The 19,931-nt window shown below is 36.6% G+C and overlaps 1 protein-coding gene across 4 annotated transcripts; it reads right to left on the bottom strand.

Moving 5' to 3' along the window:
- Positions 1 to 2,387: 2,387 nt before the first annotated feature.
- Positions 2,388 to 19,729, bottom strand: LOC139147465 (nuclear pore complex protein Nup50-like). Of its 4 annotated transcripts, XM_070719705.1 has the most exons (8): positions 19,396 to 19,435; positions 18,246 to 18,352; positions 17,545 to 17,659; positions 16,977 to 17,023; positions 12,569 to 13,512; positions 9,889 to 9,970; positions 4,415 to 4,530; positions 2,388 to 4,107 (listed from the first exon to the last, which is right to left on the bottom strand). In XM_070719705.1, the coding sequence occupies exons 3-8, from the start codon at positions 17,611 to 17,613 to the stop codon at positions 3,842 to 3,844; spliced, it is 1,524 nt and encodes a 507-aa protein (XP_070575806.1). In that variant the 5' UTR covers positions 17,614 to 17,659; positions 18,246 to 18,352; positions 19,396 to 19,435; the 3' UTR covers positions 2,388 to 3,841. The 4 variants fall into 4 exon arrangements, with proteins under 4 accessions (XP_070575806.1, XP_070576495.1, XP_070575048.1 ...); XM_070720394.1 differs by lacking the exons at positions 18,246 to 18,352; positions 19,396 to 19,435 and adding an exon at positions 19,647 to 19,729; XM_070718947.1 differs by lacking the exon at positions 18,246 to 18,352 and having other exon boundaries at positions 19,396 to 19,531.
- Between the last annotated feature and the right edge of the window lie 202 nt (positions 19,730 to 19,931).

Below are 19,931 nucleotides of genomic sequence, written 5' to 3'. Positions count from 1 at the left end.
GCAACCATTATCTCAGTATAAATTTATTCATTTCATGAGAAATAGAAAACCAGATGTTATTAGGAACACTGCTCGATATATATTTTATGCGTTTCAAAAGAGACAACTGTTTCTAAATGAGACTGACTGTACTTAAATATTTTCATATACATTTTGTAGTTCACGTTAAAGTTCATGTTGATCCCCTGACCTTCAGCGTACTAGAATCTTGTATTTTGTTTTTCTATACTGTACATTGGGCCGGTGGCCTGTAGTGCTTTAATAAAGAACTAAAAAAATAAGAGTGAAAAATATCTTATCATTTTTCCTTTGTAATATATATTGACTGTTTATCAATGTATTACAAAACACAAGTTCATGTTGCTTTTTCATACAGTTCTCATAGAAAAAATCTATGATATATAACATGTAGGTGCTTAAAGCATCAAAACTACACCAAAATGATTCAATGTGTGGGTTGTACGCCATATCTTATGTAAGTATGGGCTGGTTTTTTATTGTCAAAACATAGTGACCAAACCCCTTTGAGAATTTCCAAAACACGGGACCTCCCATCACCAAAATTGAAAATAGGGCGACATCCTTCTTAATTCACCCTCCTCAGAAATTGACTTGTCCCTTTTTGCATATATGCATCAATGTTGAACTCACTTATACATGCATCAATGTTAATGCCTACATATACATATATGCATAGATATCAGAGTAGAAACATAAAAGAAGAGGATAGAATTCACTGGCAGTCATGACGAAAAGTGAGTTATGGGGGGCATTCTGTTAATCAGAATGTCAATGCAGAACTATGGGACAAAATCATACATTTACCTTTTATTTAATGTAGTAATAATTAGTTTGGTAAAAAAATGTCTAAGATAATCCTTGGTGGTAATTCTTGAACTATATCCTAAAATCATGTGATAAATCTTGAAGGTAATCTTTTCTTGGCCCTATTGCTTTCTTTCTTGTTGATTCCAATTTCTACCACTGCGCTTCAGGTTTTCAGTAGAGTCATCAAACTATTAATGTGTCTGTTCACTTTTCTCAAAATGCTGTTCATAGATTCCTGGTTTACTTTGTTGCACAACTTTCTTGCTAATGTCCCTTCATGTTTGTTGATGTCAGATCTGTCCACACAATTTGCCATTGTATGTCTTCATCACGTCCATTTTCATACATGCTAAAGATTCTTACTGATAACGTGTTTATAGCCCTATCGCAGATCAGAGTAGTGATCAAATTACACATTGTTCTCTGTAGCACATATATTGGTGACAACCATTTACATGTCACTATTATAAAGAGAATCCGCGTTCAACCATGATTGAGTTTGCATCAGATGTCATGGCTTTATTGATGATATTGGCTTTTTCAATCAGAATGTATTTTGTAACTGTTATTTCAAAATTGACGTAACCTGCACTTATTCAGATTTTGCATGTGTGTGTTTGTCCAGGCATTTGACATGTGCGCCTAATAATTTTGTTGGTCAAATCGCTCCATCAGAATGGTCAAATCACTCCATCAGAATGGTCAAATCACTCCATCAGAATGGTCAAATAAAGCAACCCATACTTCCCATGATTCTCATTTTCTACTGGACCTTCTACTTTAGCCTTCTCAAAGAAACACCACTGTCTGGACATTGACACAAACCTTAGCAGGGCACCACCATGGCATGGACACAGACCAATTAGGGATGAAAAATGAAAAATAGATACAGAGAATTACTCTTATCATGTAATAGGCCTCAGTAATAGCAAAAGATCTGCACAATGAGGTCACTCAAAGCACCAACTTGGCACAACTTGTAGTGATGTCTATTGAGTTGACTAGTACAATTCAACTCTTATATAGAATGGCACTATAGTTGGTACAAGGTGTGGCAGGCAGGTGTATCAATCAAGGTTGCAGTGATACATATGTGGCAATGAATTTCATAGGTTCATAGATCCATACACATCTATATACAAATACACAATACATCACTGTAAGAGATTTATGTAAAATAACAAAACACAGAGACAGGCAAATAGAAGAGTTCCTGCCAAAGTAAAGTAGCATCTTATCGTCTTATATACTGTCAACCTTGTGTAAGCTTGCCTCTGATCTAAGGAAACAAAATTATTTCCACTTGTCAATCAGGAAGGCAGCTGTCAACAGCAGAGCAAAAACTTTTCTTGCATTTATTTCATACTCAACATGCATAAATATGTACACATACATACACACACAATCAACAGAAAAGACACAACAAAAGGGTTTGGCAGTATGACTCTAGATAATTACTCCCTCAGAAGGGGCTCTACACAAGCGCCCCTAAATGGACACATACACTATACAACAACATATATACACACATCTGAGTATCTGGCCAAACAATGCATGACTAAGATACTAATGAATTTATTTCAAAATTGGTAACTACAACATGGTTCGTGTTTTCCTTTATTAATATTCTGGAATTTGAAAATGTGGTAACATTGATCTCAAATGACTGAATTAACATGTTACCACACTGTCAATTTTAACAATTATTCAGAATTCTTTAAAAAATCTAGAAACAAGGCAGTTATCAAATTCTTTACAAATACGAACAATTAACAGCGACTTTCTACATACACAAGTGGCAAGAGGGGACCACAAGTTTGATCTATAACATCTGAACTTATCATTGATTCTATGACCCTTACAGTCTGCACACTAAAGCTCATGGAGACACAGATCACAGAGACCTGCTGCTAATTCTGCTATATCAACAGCAAAATATAAGAATATTTCTAAAAATATAAGAGTATTTCTGAAAACATGGTGATAAGAATTAAAACCCAAAAATGTCTACGCTGAATATATGTCATTACAAATCATTCTACAGCAACATTAGTCTTCATGATTTTCAGAGTTTTAAATATCAGAATGGACAAAGTGCAGTTTGCTTGCTTCAGTGTTCTGATTCAATTAAACAATGCAAGAGATATCAGAGAAGAAACTTTCCATTTTATAATCTGACACAAATTTTGAAACGATAGGATTTGTACAACTAACAGATTCAATAGAAAAAATAAGAGCTGCATTTATTTGAGGTATTTGTTCCCTGCATACATTTAATAAGCCATTCATCAACTAAAAAAATCATAGAAATTCATTCTTTTGGACTTTTTTTGTAAATAAACTTACAATGCCACAGGAAAATCCTGAAAACGAAATGACACTACAGTATCAAATGGTGGACTACCTGATTCTCATGGCTACAACATTTTATGAAAATAAGGCCAGTAGCAAACAAAACATGTCAAATGTTTTCTGTAAGTAGATGTAATATGATAAAACATTAAAGAGTAAGTCGTGTCACATATATCACACCTGAGACAATGTGTATATGATATTATAGTAAGATATCTCAGTGTGTTCTATCTCAATTAAATGGCACTAGTAAACATTGTAGATATTTGCAGTAACTCCTTCATTATTGTCACTTCAATGTAATTGTTATTGCATCCAGTTGTAGTACACAATTTATTGCCAGAGGTGTGTTGACACAGATTTTGAGGTGACATTGTACAATACCAACTAATGTAAAGAATATCATGGACAATAATCAACATGTATAGCTATTAGTAGGCACATGTACCAGGGACAGTGAACAGTTGAGTGTGTATTTAACATGTAAAGTACAAATTTTGATAAACCAAACACATTAATCTTTGTGAAAGTATTACAAAGGTGGTAAACTCAAGGTATTGTACTTCTAAATGATTGGAAATTGAGGATGATTATGACAAAAAATTAACTAGTATCTACCCAGTATGACTCACACAGTGTCTGTCTCTGACATATCTGATCATCAATCTGACTTTTTAAGTTTCTCCACTTGCTGTAAAAGTTCATCAGCCATTTCACTTGTTTTCACTCGTATGAGGATTGGCATTGCTTTAGCTTGACATCCATTGTTGCATACGTTACTTTCCTGTGGATTGCTGTATTTCTCACCACACTCAGGACATGCCTTGTAAATTGGTGGATTTGGAGCTGCTATTAACATCACATTATTTTTACCTTGTTTTGTAAAAGGTAAGGAAGCTGGTATGCCTATGTTTAGTAAAATATTACCTGAAATGAGAAATATGTGACAGCACCATGAATACATCACAATTTACACAAGATATATCAATATATAAACTTCTCATAAAAGTAACTGACTGAGTGCTCTTTACAAACTAGTCAAATATCACTACATCACTCTTCATTACAAAATTTCTGCTACAGGACATTGAAAAATGTCAACTTCATGAATTGCATTGTCTTACCTTGACATACACTAAAGTATAAAGAGATAACTACAAGTTGCGTATCAGGAAAACATTCTTGGAATGTTATTTCTAAAACGATATTGGGAAAGTCAAAGTTGATAACTCACCTAAATTGGTATCAGCTCTGATAAGCATCTGTAAAACATTAGCAGTCCGCTTTAGATGTAACATACCAACGCCTTTGTCTACAAAACTACCATCCTTCTTCACAAACAGCTTACATCTGTGATTGGATAATAATGAAAAGTAAAAACTTTTACTATTTGTGATTTTCATACATACATGCATCTATAAAGTGTAAGAAACATTGAGAATATTTTTATGAACAGTGTAACACCGTGTTCTCATCATGTCATTCCACAGTGATTCTGTTCAATATACATGTATATGATGTGACGCAGGAGTTATATAGTCATTCTACTGATTAGTCAATTTGAGAATATCTCTTGAAATTTGTGTGTCCTAATAAACATATACCATTTAGGACATAAATTTGTGTCCTAAACCCCAGCGTCGCTCACGTTGATTGGTAGGTCTTATGTCCCTGTGTCCCTTCTGCATTCATTCATTGGCTACCTATATGTCCTCAAGTCTCATTAATATTTACGGTTCCGAATCCAGTTCATTCATTGGCCGCCTTATGTTCTTGTCCCTGCCTCACTTTCGAGTGTTACTTGTCTCGTTCTGCCATGTGCTTATTACTGTAATGTACAAATGTATCAGTGCCCTTAGCAAAGCACTCCCAGACTCCAGGTGTTTCATTCATCACTTTCAAACAATGACTGACAGTAACCTTTGTGAAGCCGCCAATTATGATGGATTCAAACACAACGTATCGCCATGACACTCTTAGGTCAAATACGCACCTCTTTACGATTTCTAAATGGTCATATAATCCACCACCCCCCCAACACCCCCCGTCTTTGTTTGTCTCTGTGGTTACCGCAGCTCCTCTACCAAAAGCATAGTCAACATAACGAAAAAAAGAAAATCGTATTACTGCATGATCTCTACAATACCAATTTCTGTGTGTGCACACACACACACACACACACACACACACACACACACACACACACACACACACACACAATGTCGGCGTAGTTGCTTACTTCAATAGTACAACATACACGGAAAATATGTCATGATTTATTTCAAAGGCCTTCGCTTGTATATTTGCGTCAGAAGTCAACGCAAGACACGATACAATCTGATATGTCGCTGGGCTAGGAATGTGTATATTTCAACTATAATAGGCATGAACCAACGTGGTTAATAGACAGAAGTATCAACAATAAGATAACAGGGGCAGCAACATTCGCAAGAAATTAAAAAGAATTCCTCTGTTGAATGTATCGTGTTCTTTTTCAAAGTCTCAAGTTTATTCGGGAAACGCGCGGCATCTAGCAGGGTTGTTTCTGATTGCCTGGAGTTTTGTCAAAGTTACTTCAAACAGGTGCACAACAGGCACATGAATTGCCCTCCACAGCTAATGTCTTGTAATCTTTGTTTCGCATCGAACGGATCACAAGCAGATTTACCTTGATCATTTCGATGATATATGTACACCGACATTGGATCTGTAGACGATTGCGAAAATAATCATCAACAGACGTGAATGTCGGAACAAACTAATGAACTAGTCTAATTAAAGATGCTGACTACGTTATACATGTACATGGATCATCTGGAATCAATGATGCAGTCCTTTATTGTCAATTCGGAATTAAAGGGACATGAGCTGTAACTTTTGACTATTTTTTCAGTATTTTAGTTCTGTAAATCTACTATAGTTTCTCATCCTAATACCTGTGCTGTGCTAATTTAAAGTGTCCATTACTCTGCTTGTCAACACACCCAGTACATGTGTAATGACCATTGTTATTGTTGATAAATGATTCTAGTCTGGCCTTGAATACAGCATTCAACAATAATGCCTGATTATATCCATTTAGACTGCATCGACAAGGTATGCACTTGGTATTTATTTCACCATAGCCCAGGGATTAACACCAGAAACTGGAGTCAAAACGGAGAAAAATACTGAAAAAAGCTAAATGGGACAGCTAATGGAGCTTTTTTAATACACAATCCGATGGCAAGCATTTTGTTGTACAAATGAACCTGTAGCTGAAGAGTGTAACTCCAAAGTTGTATATTTTTCATTTGGTAAGAAGCAGCATATTTTTACTGACAGAAATATTTACAGCTAATAAGACCAATATTTCCACGTGTCGCATGTCCACGTGTCAGGGGAATGTAGACAACTTTGATGCCGGAGCTTCCAGACAATGAGATTAAGTGCAGCGCAGGTGCAAAGACAAATTTGTCTTCATAAATGTTGCTACTATGCTCTAGCTGTCTAGTAATGATTGGCTAGGATCACAGATGCGTTACAGTAATAAGCACATGGCCGAACGAGACAAGAAACACTCAAAGTGAGGCAGGGACAAGAACATAAGGCGGCCAATGAATGAACTGGATTCGGAACAGTAAATATTAATGAGACTTGAGGACATATAGGCAGCCAATGAATGAACGCAGATGGGACATAGGGACATAAGACCTACCAATCAACGTGAGCGACGCTGGAGTTTAGGACACAAACTTATGTCCTAAATGGTATACGTCTAATAGAACATGGATAACCTCAGGTTCAAGTCAGAAAAGAGACACAGATATTCTGAATATTCATTGCAGAAGGCAGTTATAATCAAAGTTAATTTTCCAACATATTATCTGCATACTGTGATCAATGAATATTGCTGTAGGTTCTGTGATTTAAAATTATTCACAGACTTTTTTGCAGTACCTTAACTGAAAGTTTTAAGTGGTATTCCTGTACATTAATGAGTTGATGTTCTCCAATTTTGTTAAATTTTTGTGTATCATACATGCTAAGAAATGCTACAAGATTGTTACTTCACAATACAGTACTTTACACTTTATTTTGATATTTACAAAAGCCATGAGTCATTCTATTATTACATGCCTTGTATATCAAACGTCACACGCTCTATGGCATTCAACAGTAACTTGTCAATGACATCACAGGCCATATAGCTATCATTTGACTGTAAGTGAATTCAAACTATTTTCAACTTGATAACTTTGGGATTTCATGATGTTCAAATGACATATTTCACGTAGAAATTTCGGTTTTTAGGAAATTCTGCATGAAAAATCAATACAGCACACAACATTCATTTAAATATATATCAATGCGCCATTCAAGAATGAAAATCATTGTATTTTTTGACGGATTTTTGTCTGACATGGAAATACAACATAGGACTTTCATTTGCAAATAAACTCAAACATTCGGAGTCAAAACTATGTAAGAGAGGCATGTAATAAAAATGGGCCGACTTGCAGCGATTTCGAAGCTGTTATCCAATTGGTTGGCAGAATCGTACCGTTATAATGAAATAATACAAATAAACTCCCTAAGTTGCTGTGAATAGTGACAATCGACCAATCAGATATAACCTTGCAAACACGCTGCGAGTCAGCCGATAAAAATACCACAATTATACGGTGTCGCTCAATTAATTTGACCAGAATTGGTATATACCAGTATGATCAACAATAAATGTTGTTTCTATCTGTTCAGTGGAGGAAAATTCTACGTTGATGTTATGACAATGATTTCTGCACAGTACAACCAGAAAAACAACCAGAAATACTTAAACCAGAAAAACAAGAATGACAAAAGTAATTAAGGTCTGAAACTTTAGGTAGTGGAGGTGAACTTTAGCAACATGCATAGCAGAAACAAGCCCCTCTTAGTTTGAGTATAGATGGTCTTCCCCCCCCCTCTACTGTCTATGGTTTCAGCAGGTCTGTTAATATGTAACAGTTCATAAACAATGACAGGAAATGACTCAAGATCAGTGGAGTTGGCCTGTTTCTTACTGGCATGCCATCACTCCTGCACATTTGCAGGATTTCACTTTTTCTTACCTCATTTGCACATTTTTGACACTGATGTGTTCATTTGAACAAATTCACATCTCAACCCTTGCATCTACCTGTACACCAAACACTGAGATGGTAGCTCTGGCGGTATGGGAGCCTTTGTGTCTGACGGACATACATCCGCACATACATGCCCACAAATATACAGACATACAGACACCACCGACTCATCATATAAGCTCTTTTTGGTATTTATATACAAAACCAAATATGAGCTAAAAACATTATAGCCCAAACAAGGAACTAATTACCCTTGAGGGAGGAGACCATTTGACCAACGTCAGCAGGGCAAATGGTCACCAACCCTCAATCACATAGTTCCTTGTTTGGGCTATAATATTATCATCATGCAAATTATCAATGATGACATAGTTCTGACCTATAATTAGTCATTACTGTTGGGAATCACGTGTATGGTGTAGCTCCGCCCACCAACCCTTAACTAATTATGTAGATTATGCATTGGGCGTGTCATTAGTCGTGTCATTCATTGATTCTAATGATTATTAATACTACACTGTATATATGGACCTGTGATAGTAATAAAGATATAGATTTGAACTCGGTCATACTTAGACACAACACAAAGCTGTCTCCAGCCTATTCTATCTCTCTCTAACCCGAACCTATCCCCAAGTGTGTACCCCACAATTACAGTAATAGTTGTTGACTAATAACTCCCTTTAAAATGCATGTTAAAAGGTTGTTCTTTTTATATGGAGCATTTCATAAAATGGGCACACTTGAAGAACACTAACATCTTCCTCATGATATCAATCAGAGTTTGTCTAAGGGTACCTTTTATGATGAATAAATACATGTACAAACATACCCCCTAGGATAGTGTCAAATTATAGTGTGGTTAAAGGCCAGGGACTGGGATCAAGTTTGTTCTACTCTGCAAGAGGATTATGGAGGTGTCATAGCCTTTTGTTTTCCACTGACATTGTAATCTAGTGAGTAAATTTCCTTGCAAGACAATCTGACGCCAACACAGGCCTTTAATCCTCTTTCTACCAGGCTTCATAGACAAACCATAGAAATAAATACCATTTGGGAGAAAGAGGATTAAGCTATACAAACATACCCCGTGATTTGTTACCCAAATGTTGTAATACATTACCTAAAAGTTACAATACGTTAACATAATGTTGTAATATGTTAACATGTTGTAATTGTTACCTTAATGTTGTTATACATTACCCAAATGTTGTAATGATATTACCTATGTTGTAATGTAGTGATACATTACCTATGTTGTAATTTAGCGATACATTACCTATGTTGTAATTTAGTGATACATTACCTATGTTGTAATGTAGTGATACATTACCTATGTTGTAATGTAGTGATACATTACCTATGTTGTAATTTAGTGATACATTACCTATGTTGTAATTTAGTGATACATTACCTATGTTGTAATTTAGTGATACATTACCTATGTTGTAATGTAGTGATACATTACCTATGTTGTAATGTAGTGATACATTACCTATGTTGTAATTTAGTGATACATTACCTATGTTGTAATTTAGTGATACATTACCTATGTTGTAATGTAGTGATACATTACCTATGTTGTAATGTAGTGATACATTACCTAACTGAAAACAAGGCATCATTCTCCTGAACTTCTTTCACTTCAACTTTTGGAACTTCACAATCTTCATCATCTTTTGCATCTAAAACATTCAAGTTACATTACATGATTTGTACTTCAATCATCAAATCTTTGCACCGTTCTCAAGGAAACAGTGTTGCCAACATGATTTGAATTGTGGTCTTTGACTCCGAGTCATTTTGTCCCTCAAAAATAGAGTTAGACAGGAATATTTCAAACCAACAGTACATGAAATGAGGATGTGAACTGCTCCGTTACGGAGTAATTGCCCTGCAAACATCACATTTGCTAAATGTAGCCAAGGCTCACCAGCCATTGGGTTCAGTCAGTGTGTGTGTTCACATGTGAAGTCATGATCACAACTCATTCAAGACCTCTTTTACACAAATACAAGCTTTACCATTTATGACATCATTATGGTAAAAAATTAGATCCTTAGTGGAAATAATGTGTACAAGACAAACATATAAACTTAGAATTCAATGTACTTTTGAAATTTGTCACTTTTTGAGCAAGGTCTTGGAGTTTGATTTGTAAGGATACAGATGAGAGCATTCCATGTCTAACATGCCACTACTTTTGAGGGCAGCAAAACTTGAGGTTCATGTATTGAACTCTGTTAACCTTTGTTAGGATATTTATAACAAGGAATACACGGACAGAATGTACACTGATTGACTTGTCACTGTTTGCAATGGACAAAGGTGCCATAAGTTTCACTCCTTGACTCCCTATTGCAACTTTTTCATTTAAAAATTTGGCACATATGAGTGTAAGAGCGTTACTAAAACCAAAGTGGTCAGTGTTGGTGTGAGTATGGCAGGTTTTGATATATATTCCAGGATCACTGAGAGCCCAGTGACCACAATACTGTCAGTAGAACAAAATGGATTCCTTCTCAATGAAATTACATGAAAAAAACAGGAGTAGAAGAGTCTCAGCACCAGGATATGCCTGTTATAGAATAATTTTCAATAATAGTGACAAACTCGTACATTTCTGTAAGCAATGGTGACTTTGTATGCAAATGAAGTATTTGAAAGTTACTGGCCAGTGCAAGTGTTTTGATTGCATAAGTTTCCTGCTGGGTGACCTGCTTATATCAGACACTGGACTGACTGTGTTCCTATATTGCTCTTTTAGTTTTTTTATTTCTTTTTATTTATCGTATTTGTTTGTACGGTAAGCAGGAATGCCTTTACATAGGAGCCAGTCACAAGTGCATCCCAACCTGATTTCCAGTCAAAGTCAAATAAAATAAAAAAATATGTTTACCCTTGGAGTGTAAACAATATAATCATTTACATAATACCTTTGATTATTGTTCCGGGCAATTTACAAAATGTCAAGAAATCAAGATTATCAGTACTTCAGTCTATACATATCACAAAGACATAGTTTTATATATCACAAAGACAGGAAAGTACGCCTATCAGTAATTGTGAAATCAAATCTTTTGTGATCTTTTCATGTATGCCAACATAGGTCACTGTGACATACTATGATAATTTGTCATCTAAATGCATAAACAATAGGAAAGTACTTTGTATTTTATTCAAAATTTATCAATAACATTTGCATTGTCAATTCTAGGGAGAATAGGTATATATGTACAGGTGCAGTGTTTCCGTTAACGCAAAATCCTGCGTATTTTACGCAAAATTGTTCGGAAATACGCAAAAAAAAATCATGACTGCGTAAACAAATACGCATTGAGAAATGCCGCCCAATGACACGACGTACTTGGCCCGCACTACATTGCCTGAACGTGGTTCAATGCAGGACAAAAATAGAACATATGCACCTGCTTGCAAGTGACATTTATCATGATATTGCAACATTTTAGACTTTAGCAGACCGCAGCACTTTACGCAACATTGTATTTCATCATCACAAAACGTCATGTCAATCAGTTCTGTATAGACAATGGCACTACAGATGCAAAAAATTCGAGAATCGATCGAGTCTACGTTGTTGGTAACACAATACAGTTAATGGTCATTACGTCGCATGTTATTTGGAAAGTGTTTACGGGTAACCATTTAGACTCTGTCGGGTTGCATTCTTGAGAGGTCCCGCTAGACTTTGAATAGTATCTGCTTTTTGTTGGCCCTTTGAAAACACTAATTTCATAGTCAGAAGGTATTTTCTTTGAACATGAACTCATTGGGCTGCTCAACGATCATATACGGGACATGCATCACGGCATGGCAAAACGTTCGGCTACACCTTGAAGTCCCCCAGGTTGTTGTTTTTTGTTATAGAGCATGCGCATTACAGGAAACCCCCAAGTTCTACAGAAAAGACTGCCCAGCACACATCAGATACTGATTCCTACCGTACGCATTTTGAATACATTGTACGCAAATAAAAACCCAGTTGCGTAAAATCGTACGCAAGTTTTGAAATTGTAACGGAAACGCTGCAGGTGGCAAGATTAGATAACTCATGATAGATAGACTGCAAAGTTTCACATGGTGATGGTGCTAACTTAAAGGTAGGGGACTCAATCCCAGGGATCAAGTTTGTTCTAGTCTGAAAGAGGATTATGAAGGTGTCATAGCCTTTTGTTTTCCACTGAAATTGTAATCTAGTAAGTAAATTTCCTGGAAAGACAATCTGACGGCTGAATCATGCCTTTAACAATAGAAAAACTTACCTGTTGATTGCTGTTCAGGATTGGAGTGTGGTTTGGTGAGACCAAATGAAAAGGTCGACTTAGAAACATCACTGCCCAAACTGCCAGTCAATGGATTCTGCTTGAATGAAAATTCCTTTTTGTCTGTTGAAAACTGAAATCCAGTTTTGCTCCCCGTGTTGACTGCTTCTGTGGATTTGGTAGAAAAGCTGAATTTGGAGGATGGGAAGTCTTTGAAGCTCTCACTCTTTTGTGCAGATGGAAAACTTGTAGCACTGAATGCAGTCTTTGCAGTGATAGATGGATTAAGAGAAATTGATGAACCACTGTCCTCTGTCATTTTACTTTGAAATGTAAATCCAGTAGAACTTGTAGAACCAGGAGTTCCAATATCACTTGATATAGAACTAGTGTGAACTTCAATCTTATTAGGCAATTCCTCCTGGGATTTTTCCACTTCACTGTCACTACTTGAAGGTGGGTACTTGGTTTCAAGAACTTTCAGATGTTTTTCATAATCTCTGAAGACTGGAGTCAGATCACAAAGTGGTGTTTCTTTCACATGTTTTTGTATCCACTCTGATACAGACTGGTTTAGATTTTTCAACTGTTTCCAATATTCTGAAGTGTAGCTAAGCTTGCCTGCTGATGAAATTTTTGGCGTTTTGCTGTCATCCACTTTGAAAGGTGTTACCTTCGTTTCAGAAGTGCTTTGTGTTACAAGTGGTTTAAAGTTTGTTGGAGCTGTTGAAATGGTGCTTTGAACAGCAACTAATGGTTTGGTGTTTGAAGCTGTTCCATTGCTAGTCGTTGTTAGTGCTTTGAAATCAGAAAGACTTGTCAAAGTTGATGTTTTACTGCTTGTGAAACCAGCAAAACCTGTGAAAGGTTTGAAAACTGCTTCAGGACTAGCAACATTGGTATCATCTGTCGCCATACCAACACGACGCTTAGCCTTCTTGATTCTGTAAAAGAAATAATGGCTACACTTTAATCAATAGATCACAATGTCAGAATGCTATTTCAGTACCAAACACATGTAGAAAATGCTATCAAGAAAATAACTTGAATACAACAATTAACAACAAAACAGACCCCACTTTCCTGCCTATCAGTGTAACTCCCTATTTTTATGTACGATAAATGGAAGGTAACAAGAAGCAGTGTTCTCCCCAGGCCGTTTAACAGGATCGGCCCCGATCCTCTATTTTTTTCGCCCGATCCTTTATTTTTTCGCCCGATCCTTTATTTTTTCAAGCCGATCCTGTTTCGTGTCCGCCGATTCTCTTTCAATGTGGCTGAAGACCTATTGTTTCTCGGCAGCGATTTTGTCACTTTTATTTCAGCGAGCGTATCAAGTGTGAAACGGTTCTAATGTTGCGATAACATGACGTGCCAGATGATTAAAAGGTTTATTCCATGGCCAAAATGTGTGAAATGGTTAGACTATTCTCCTTTCATGTCGATGCTTTAGGTGTTTTAGGCAGGGTTATCGGGTGCAAAGCACCCAAAGTCGCGCTTGTCCGCTTGTCTGTGAGGAGAATAAATAGGCCGGCCGTATTGCAAATGAACATCGGCTAAGAAGGATGAAACTTAAATTCAAAAAGCATGAAATGTGTTATGCTGCCGATCGTACAGATAACTGCCATTTTATACTACGGACATGGAGTATACTCAACGAAAGGCTCGGTGTTTCATCTTTGCAAGCGGGCACTCAGTCAAAGCATCTATACTATAGGCAACTGGTTGAACTGCCGTTGCCACCAATGTCTCGCACCGGTAAAAATCCGAAGGTCAGGAAAAGTGATTTCGATCAGAAGTGGCTGAAATCGTACGATTGATTGAGACAAAAATCAGATGCAAAAATGTATGGTACTGCCGTGTGTTCAGATCGTTGCGTGTCCGAGTTAGCCATTTCGAGATCTGTGTAGCAGTACGTCAACATGACGTTGAAGCCATGTGTGTCACCTCGTGTCACGCATTCGTAACTTGCATGGATTTGTTCGATTGACTTTATGAAACAATTGCACTTGATCCAGTTTCAAAACCCATGACCCGTTTTACAATATTCAAGGCACCATGAAATGAAAGAAAAAGGAACTACATGAGCTAAAATAATCATTCGTGTGATCATCTGAATACAGCAGCTATGTACGTACGGTTAGGGTATACGGTATAGGTTCAAAGGTCGCGTGTGTTCAAGTGTGCTCCACACAATGCACGGCCGCCGCCGCCGCTACGCAGTTGTCAAAGTTTCGTACGTTTGTCGAAGTAGAAGTCGATGCAATTTCAAATCTTGTTCTTGAAAATACCTGGTATCAATATTTTCGGGCTTCTCTTTATTATGAATTGAGTTTTAAAGTCAACATATTTCTCTGCAGGCATGCTCCTGACTCCGAATTGTAAGTGCAATATTCAGTCCCGTATGAACTTGTCCGTGTGACTATTTTGCCATGGACCGTGACGTTTAAAAAAGACATCCATGGTTTTAGAATAGCAATCTGGCTACAGACAAACATGTACCGGTAGTAACAGAGGATCACATAAAACGTCTGATTTTGAATGTTATTCTAGAAAGAACTGGAAGACTTTGAATGAAAATATGGATGTAATATATGAAGTGCTTAAAGTGCATGAAAGATCTTACTTTATCCTTTTATTGTGGGATTTTTTCTGATGCTATGAAGTGACTTTTGTCATAATTAACATAAAATTTACATAGTTATTGTTATGCAAATTAGCCGATCCTGTTTCAGAAATTTCTGGGGAGAACACTGAAGAAGTATTCTAATATGGTTGATTTGGTTAATATTCATACTTGATGGTGGTTGAGAAATTCCCAGGCTTGGAGAGGGTGTCACTGAAAATAAACTTTGGCAAAATGTTTTGTTTTGTACCTAAGATAATTATGTCATGAACTTCAGAGATAAACAGGAAACCTAAACTGTGATCATATATTCAAAAAATACCCCAATTATACGATGTTGTTCACATTTGATCAGAATTGGTACATACAAGTATGGGTACCAAAGATCAACAATAAATGTTGTTTCTATCTGTTCAGTGCAGGAAAATTCTACGTTGATTTTATGACAATGATTTCTGCACAGTACAACCAGAAAAACAACAAAAATATTTAAACCAGAAAAACAAGAATGACAAAAGTTGGACATGCTGCTACAGAGAAATAGATGTTTTGATCAAAAAAGGGCAAAAATTGTCCTAAAAACACAAATACTGAAATTTCACTACATTTTTTGCAAACAGTTTCTCAGCTTGTCAAAAGATGATCTGCAACATTTCGCGAAATCTAGCAGCAATATAAATCATAAGGCGATGCGTATGTTGTATTACATTGTATTGTATGTTGTGGTATTATCTTGAAATAAAAAGTAAACGTGGAACGAAGACATCATGTATGCTGCCGATCAACAGCGTAGCATAGCTTATTGGGAACTGTCTGTCACCGCACCGGCATTCGTTGGCTGCTCTCTGTTACCTCCATGGCTGCACGTAAAAGCAACTCAACTCAACTTTCAAAGATCAAACGGTCAGTATCTTGTGAAAACAGCAACATAGCAATGAAAATTGTTATTGTCAGCGGTAAAAACTCTTAACAGATGGAGCGTTAATTGCTTTAAACAAATGAAAATGCATGTGATGAAGAGAATGAAAACCCAGATCGCGTGCATGAATGAAAATATACTGTACACAATGGCGGATATGACATCAGAGTGGGACTCTCCTATTTTGGTACCGGGGGTATGCAGGGTCAGAGAACCCTGATAAACGTACTGAAAAACGTAGTATTTTCCTAGCGATGCTGTCATGGGAACTTTGATGTCTCATTGTTTTACATTTTTTAATAGTTTCTTTGATCTGAGCAGTTTTACCAACTGTAACGGTATATTTTACTCTCCTAACCTTTCTTTATTTGAGTTAAACAAGGGTAGGAGCTTATGCAACTTAGTGAGGATATACTAAATTTTGAAAAAATCAGTGGAGGGCTCTGCTCCATGAGTACCCTGTTTTGTCAATTTTTGGTGAACACAAACTCTATGTAAATATTATGCAAATGATTATGCAAATTAGCCACCCACTTATTTTTTTTATTTGTGGAGAACACTGAACATTCTAAAATAGTGTGATTGTGTTTCTGCCAGCCTTTTACTTGATCATCATTGACACTTATCTAGTCACTGTTTTTTTGCTGAATGATAAACCTTGCATACTTTTTTAACCTTTAACCTTTGTCCCTGGATTATATCTGCACAAACATTTGAATTTCAACCAAATGGAAAATCTTGGTGTACCACCTATTCCACTGTCAGCTGCTGCTGATTTTCTGATACAAGGTAACACAAGTGATATATTACAAACCACATTTACTTGTACACTTCTTTCTTAGGAATTAGAAAGCAGTACTTACTGTCTCTTTGCTAACTGGTCTTCACTAGCAACGACATAGCTACCTGCCTAAATACAAAAAATTAAAAAACAGTTATTTTTCATGTGTGGTAACTTGTATGTATATATACACACAGAGAGTAAACAAACCAAGGAGACAATTAACCTTGAACAGGCACCTCCCCTATTAAAGCTGGATTATCACAAGTGTATGCAAATGTACAAAAAAGTCACGCAACTGATTGGGCATGTTGTGTTTGGTCTCAGAATCCCATAATTTTGTCATGTTTCAGGCGGTAAGCATTCGCTATGGCTAAGGTGAACACACTCACTCATATGTTCAATTAGTTATGTCATTTCCGGTGGCAATGCCTGAAAATTCCGAAACGACCCGAATGGCAGCCAACTTCAAAGTTGCACAACATATTGCATTTTTATAACATTTAACCGTGTCGTTTCCTTGGGGTGATGCATTTATTTGATAAAGTAGCGATGGCAAAATCATATAGCATGGCTCATTTTAAGCAAAATTAACTTTGAATTTATGTGGGACATACACTTTAAGTCAGTCAAAACAAAGCTAGGCATACCTCTTCTTTTGGCTCCTCTTGGTCCCAATTTCTGTCAGTTAACTGTCTTTCAGCTGTTCTTTTTGCCATATTCTGATCTTCTTTTTATACAGAGATGAAAGAAGACCTTATACTCCTGTTGGGGGATATCAAAACATCAGTATCACTGGATATCAATTCAATGCCATCTGAAAATTTTCCATCAGAGGATGTAATATTTAGTACATGCCTCGTATGTCAAACATCATACACCATAGTATTCTATGGTAACCTTCAGATGACGTACTAGAGCCAATGTGATCAGTTCAGTACTGGCAAAATACAGAGTCAATTGGTAAGGCCAGGAAGAAAAAATAAATTGTTCATCGGAATCACCGCTTCTACTTTGGCATATTTGGATTTATTTTTTTTTGATCGCGGCAAATTATATAACTTCACTCTGATCACAGTACAGTGTTGTTAGACCATTGTGTAAAATGTGTAGAGACAGTGGTGAAGAGGCCATAACATGGGGCTAAAGTAAAATGAAAAAACTCAGATGCTAGGTCCCACCAGGAGAATATTAAAGTACAATACTGAATTGTTGGATTTCAGTGATTTGCTGTACATTTCAGTTTTATTCTGAGAGAATGTTGAAATACTCAGAATATGTTGTGCAAACACTAACTGTGAATGTAATGGCCTATGTTATTGTTGGGAAATATAGTATAGAATTCAATTACCAGTATCAGTGTTTCTTGTCTGAGATATTTCTGGTAAAAAGGGAAACAATTATCTTGCCTTGTCTGCATCTGTGCAATAATGTCAGAGAACCGCGTTTACCTTCGGCCTAAAAAAAAAATAAAAAAATTTTGGTCCAAAAAATCCGATGAACAAGATTTTTTTTTCTTTGGCCTAAGTGGTTAAATATCTACTGCCATTGGATCAAAAGTCAGATATACCAAATTACTTCATATAATACGAGTCTTAGTCAGTTCAGCTCAGTTCAGTTAGGGATTGAATATCCGTAGATAATAATATACTGTCATAGTCTTGAAGTGGTCCGGAAGTGTGCAATGATATTCCTCTTGAAGGTGTTAACATCTTTGGATAAAACAACCTCATCAGGTAAAGCGTTCCATTCGCTGACAACACGTATAGGAAATGAAAATTTTCTGATGTCCATTCTTGCTGTTTTCTTCTGTAATTTGGCGCTATGACCTCTGAGGGCAGCTTTTTGTGTGCATATTTCTAAGTCCACTGAGCAGCTATCAATATCATTCAAGATTTTATTAACTTGCAGCATATCACCTCTGACTCTGCGTGTTTCTAAGGTTGTATTGTCAGTCTGTCAGAATATGATTTCCCTTTGCATTCGCTAATGATTTTCGTAAATCGTTGTGTTCATAATTGTTTCTGTATACCATGGACAACACATAATACTGAGCAGAGGATTCTGTGAGAGTAAAAACAGGACAAAACTCGACAGACGATTCCGATTAGTTCTGTAGCAAACAATTTCTGTGGTTGGCGCAAAAGTGTTTCTCATCACACAAATTCGTAGGAAACTGTAGCGGTAAGACGAGTTAGCTACTGTCCTATACTCGAAGTCTGCAGGTGTGCAACTACTTGAAGACTACTGATCCTACGTACACAATGCATTTAGTTACTGCAGTTCGTAACATCGCAGGGTGAACACTATTACTGCGCAAACGCCAGCCATGTGTCCACCACATCTACAACATCCTTCATTTCATAATGATTCGATAAGCTAAAAGGAGAAACCAGAATTAGAGGAAGACACTTGAAGAAAATCATTCTCGTCGCAAAATTCAATACCGTCAATCAGTGTTACGTTAGCCAAATGTTTTTCCCAATCGCCACGGTACCTACCGAAAAGTGAGCTTACGGTTACAATTTCATGGAGGCCGCCATTTTGAAATCACGTTTACAAGTAGTCCTGTGATAACGAATGATCTATGTGCATGCGCGCAGTCTGTATCGAGAAAAACCCATCGTGAAATAAAGCAAAAATGCCCCTTAATCTTATAACTGTTAAATAATTCGAAAGGGAACTGCTGTGAAATTACAGCTAACTACCCTGTCATTCAACTTATCGAAAATGATAAATTTATGTTGCTCACCGGCGCAAGAAGGTAATCCGGACAAAGTTGTGAAAAGTTCACTCATCCGGGAACTTTTGACTTGGACACCGGTGCCGTTTTACTCAACTGCCCTGCATAAAATTAAATTATTCCGCTTGTAACTTAAAAATATAGTTCTATCATGTTTAAATATCAAACACCCCTGAAATCTCAAAAAATAATATCTTCTCAAATGAATTCAAATAAATTAAATATCATTACAGTAATTTTATGAATACAAATCACTACGACCGCCCAGAGGGGCTGAAAATGAAAGTTAAAGTT

This window comes from Ptychodera flava, chromosome 1 (assembly GCF_041260155.1).
Source record: "Ptychodera flava strain L36383 chromosome 1, AS_Pfla_20210202, whole genome shotgun sequence".
NCBI lineage: Eukaryota > Metazoa > Hemichordata > Enteropneusta > Ptychoderidae > Ptychodera > Ptychodera flava.
This window is presented reverse-complemented; position numbering and strand designations above follow the sequence as displayed.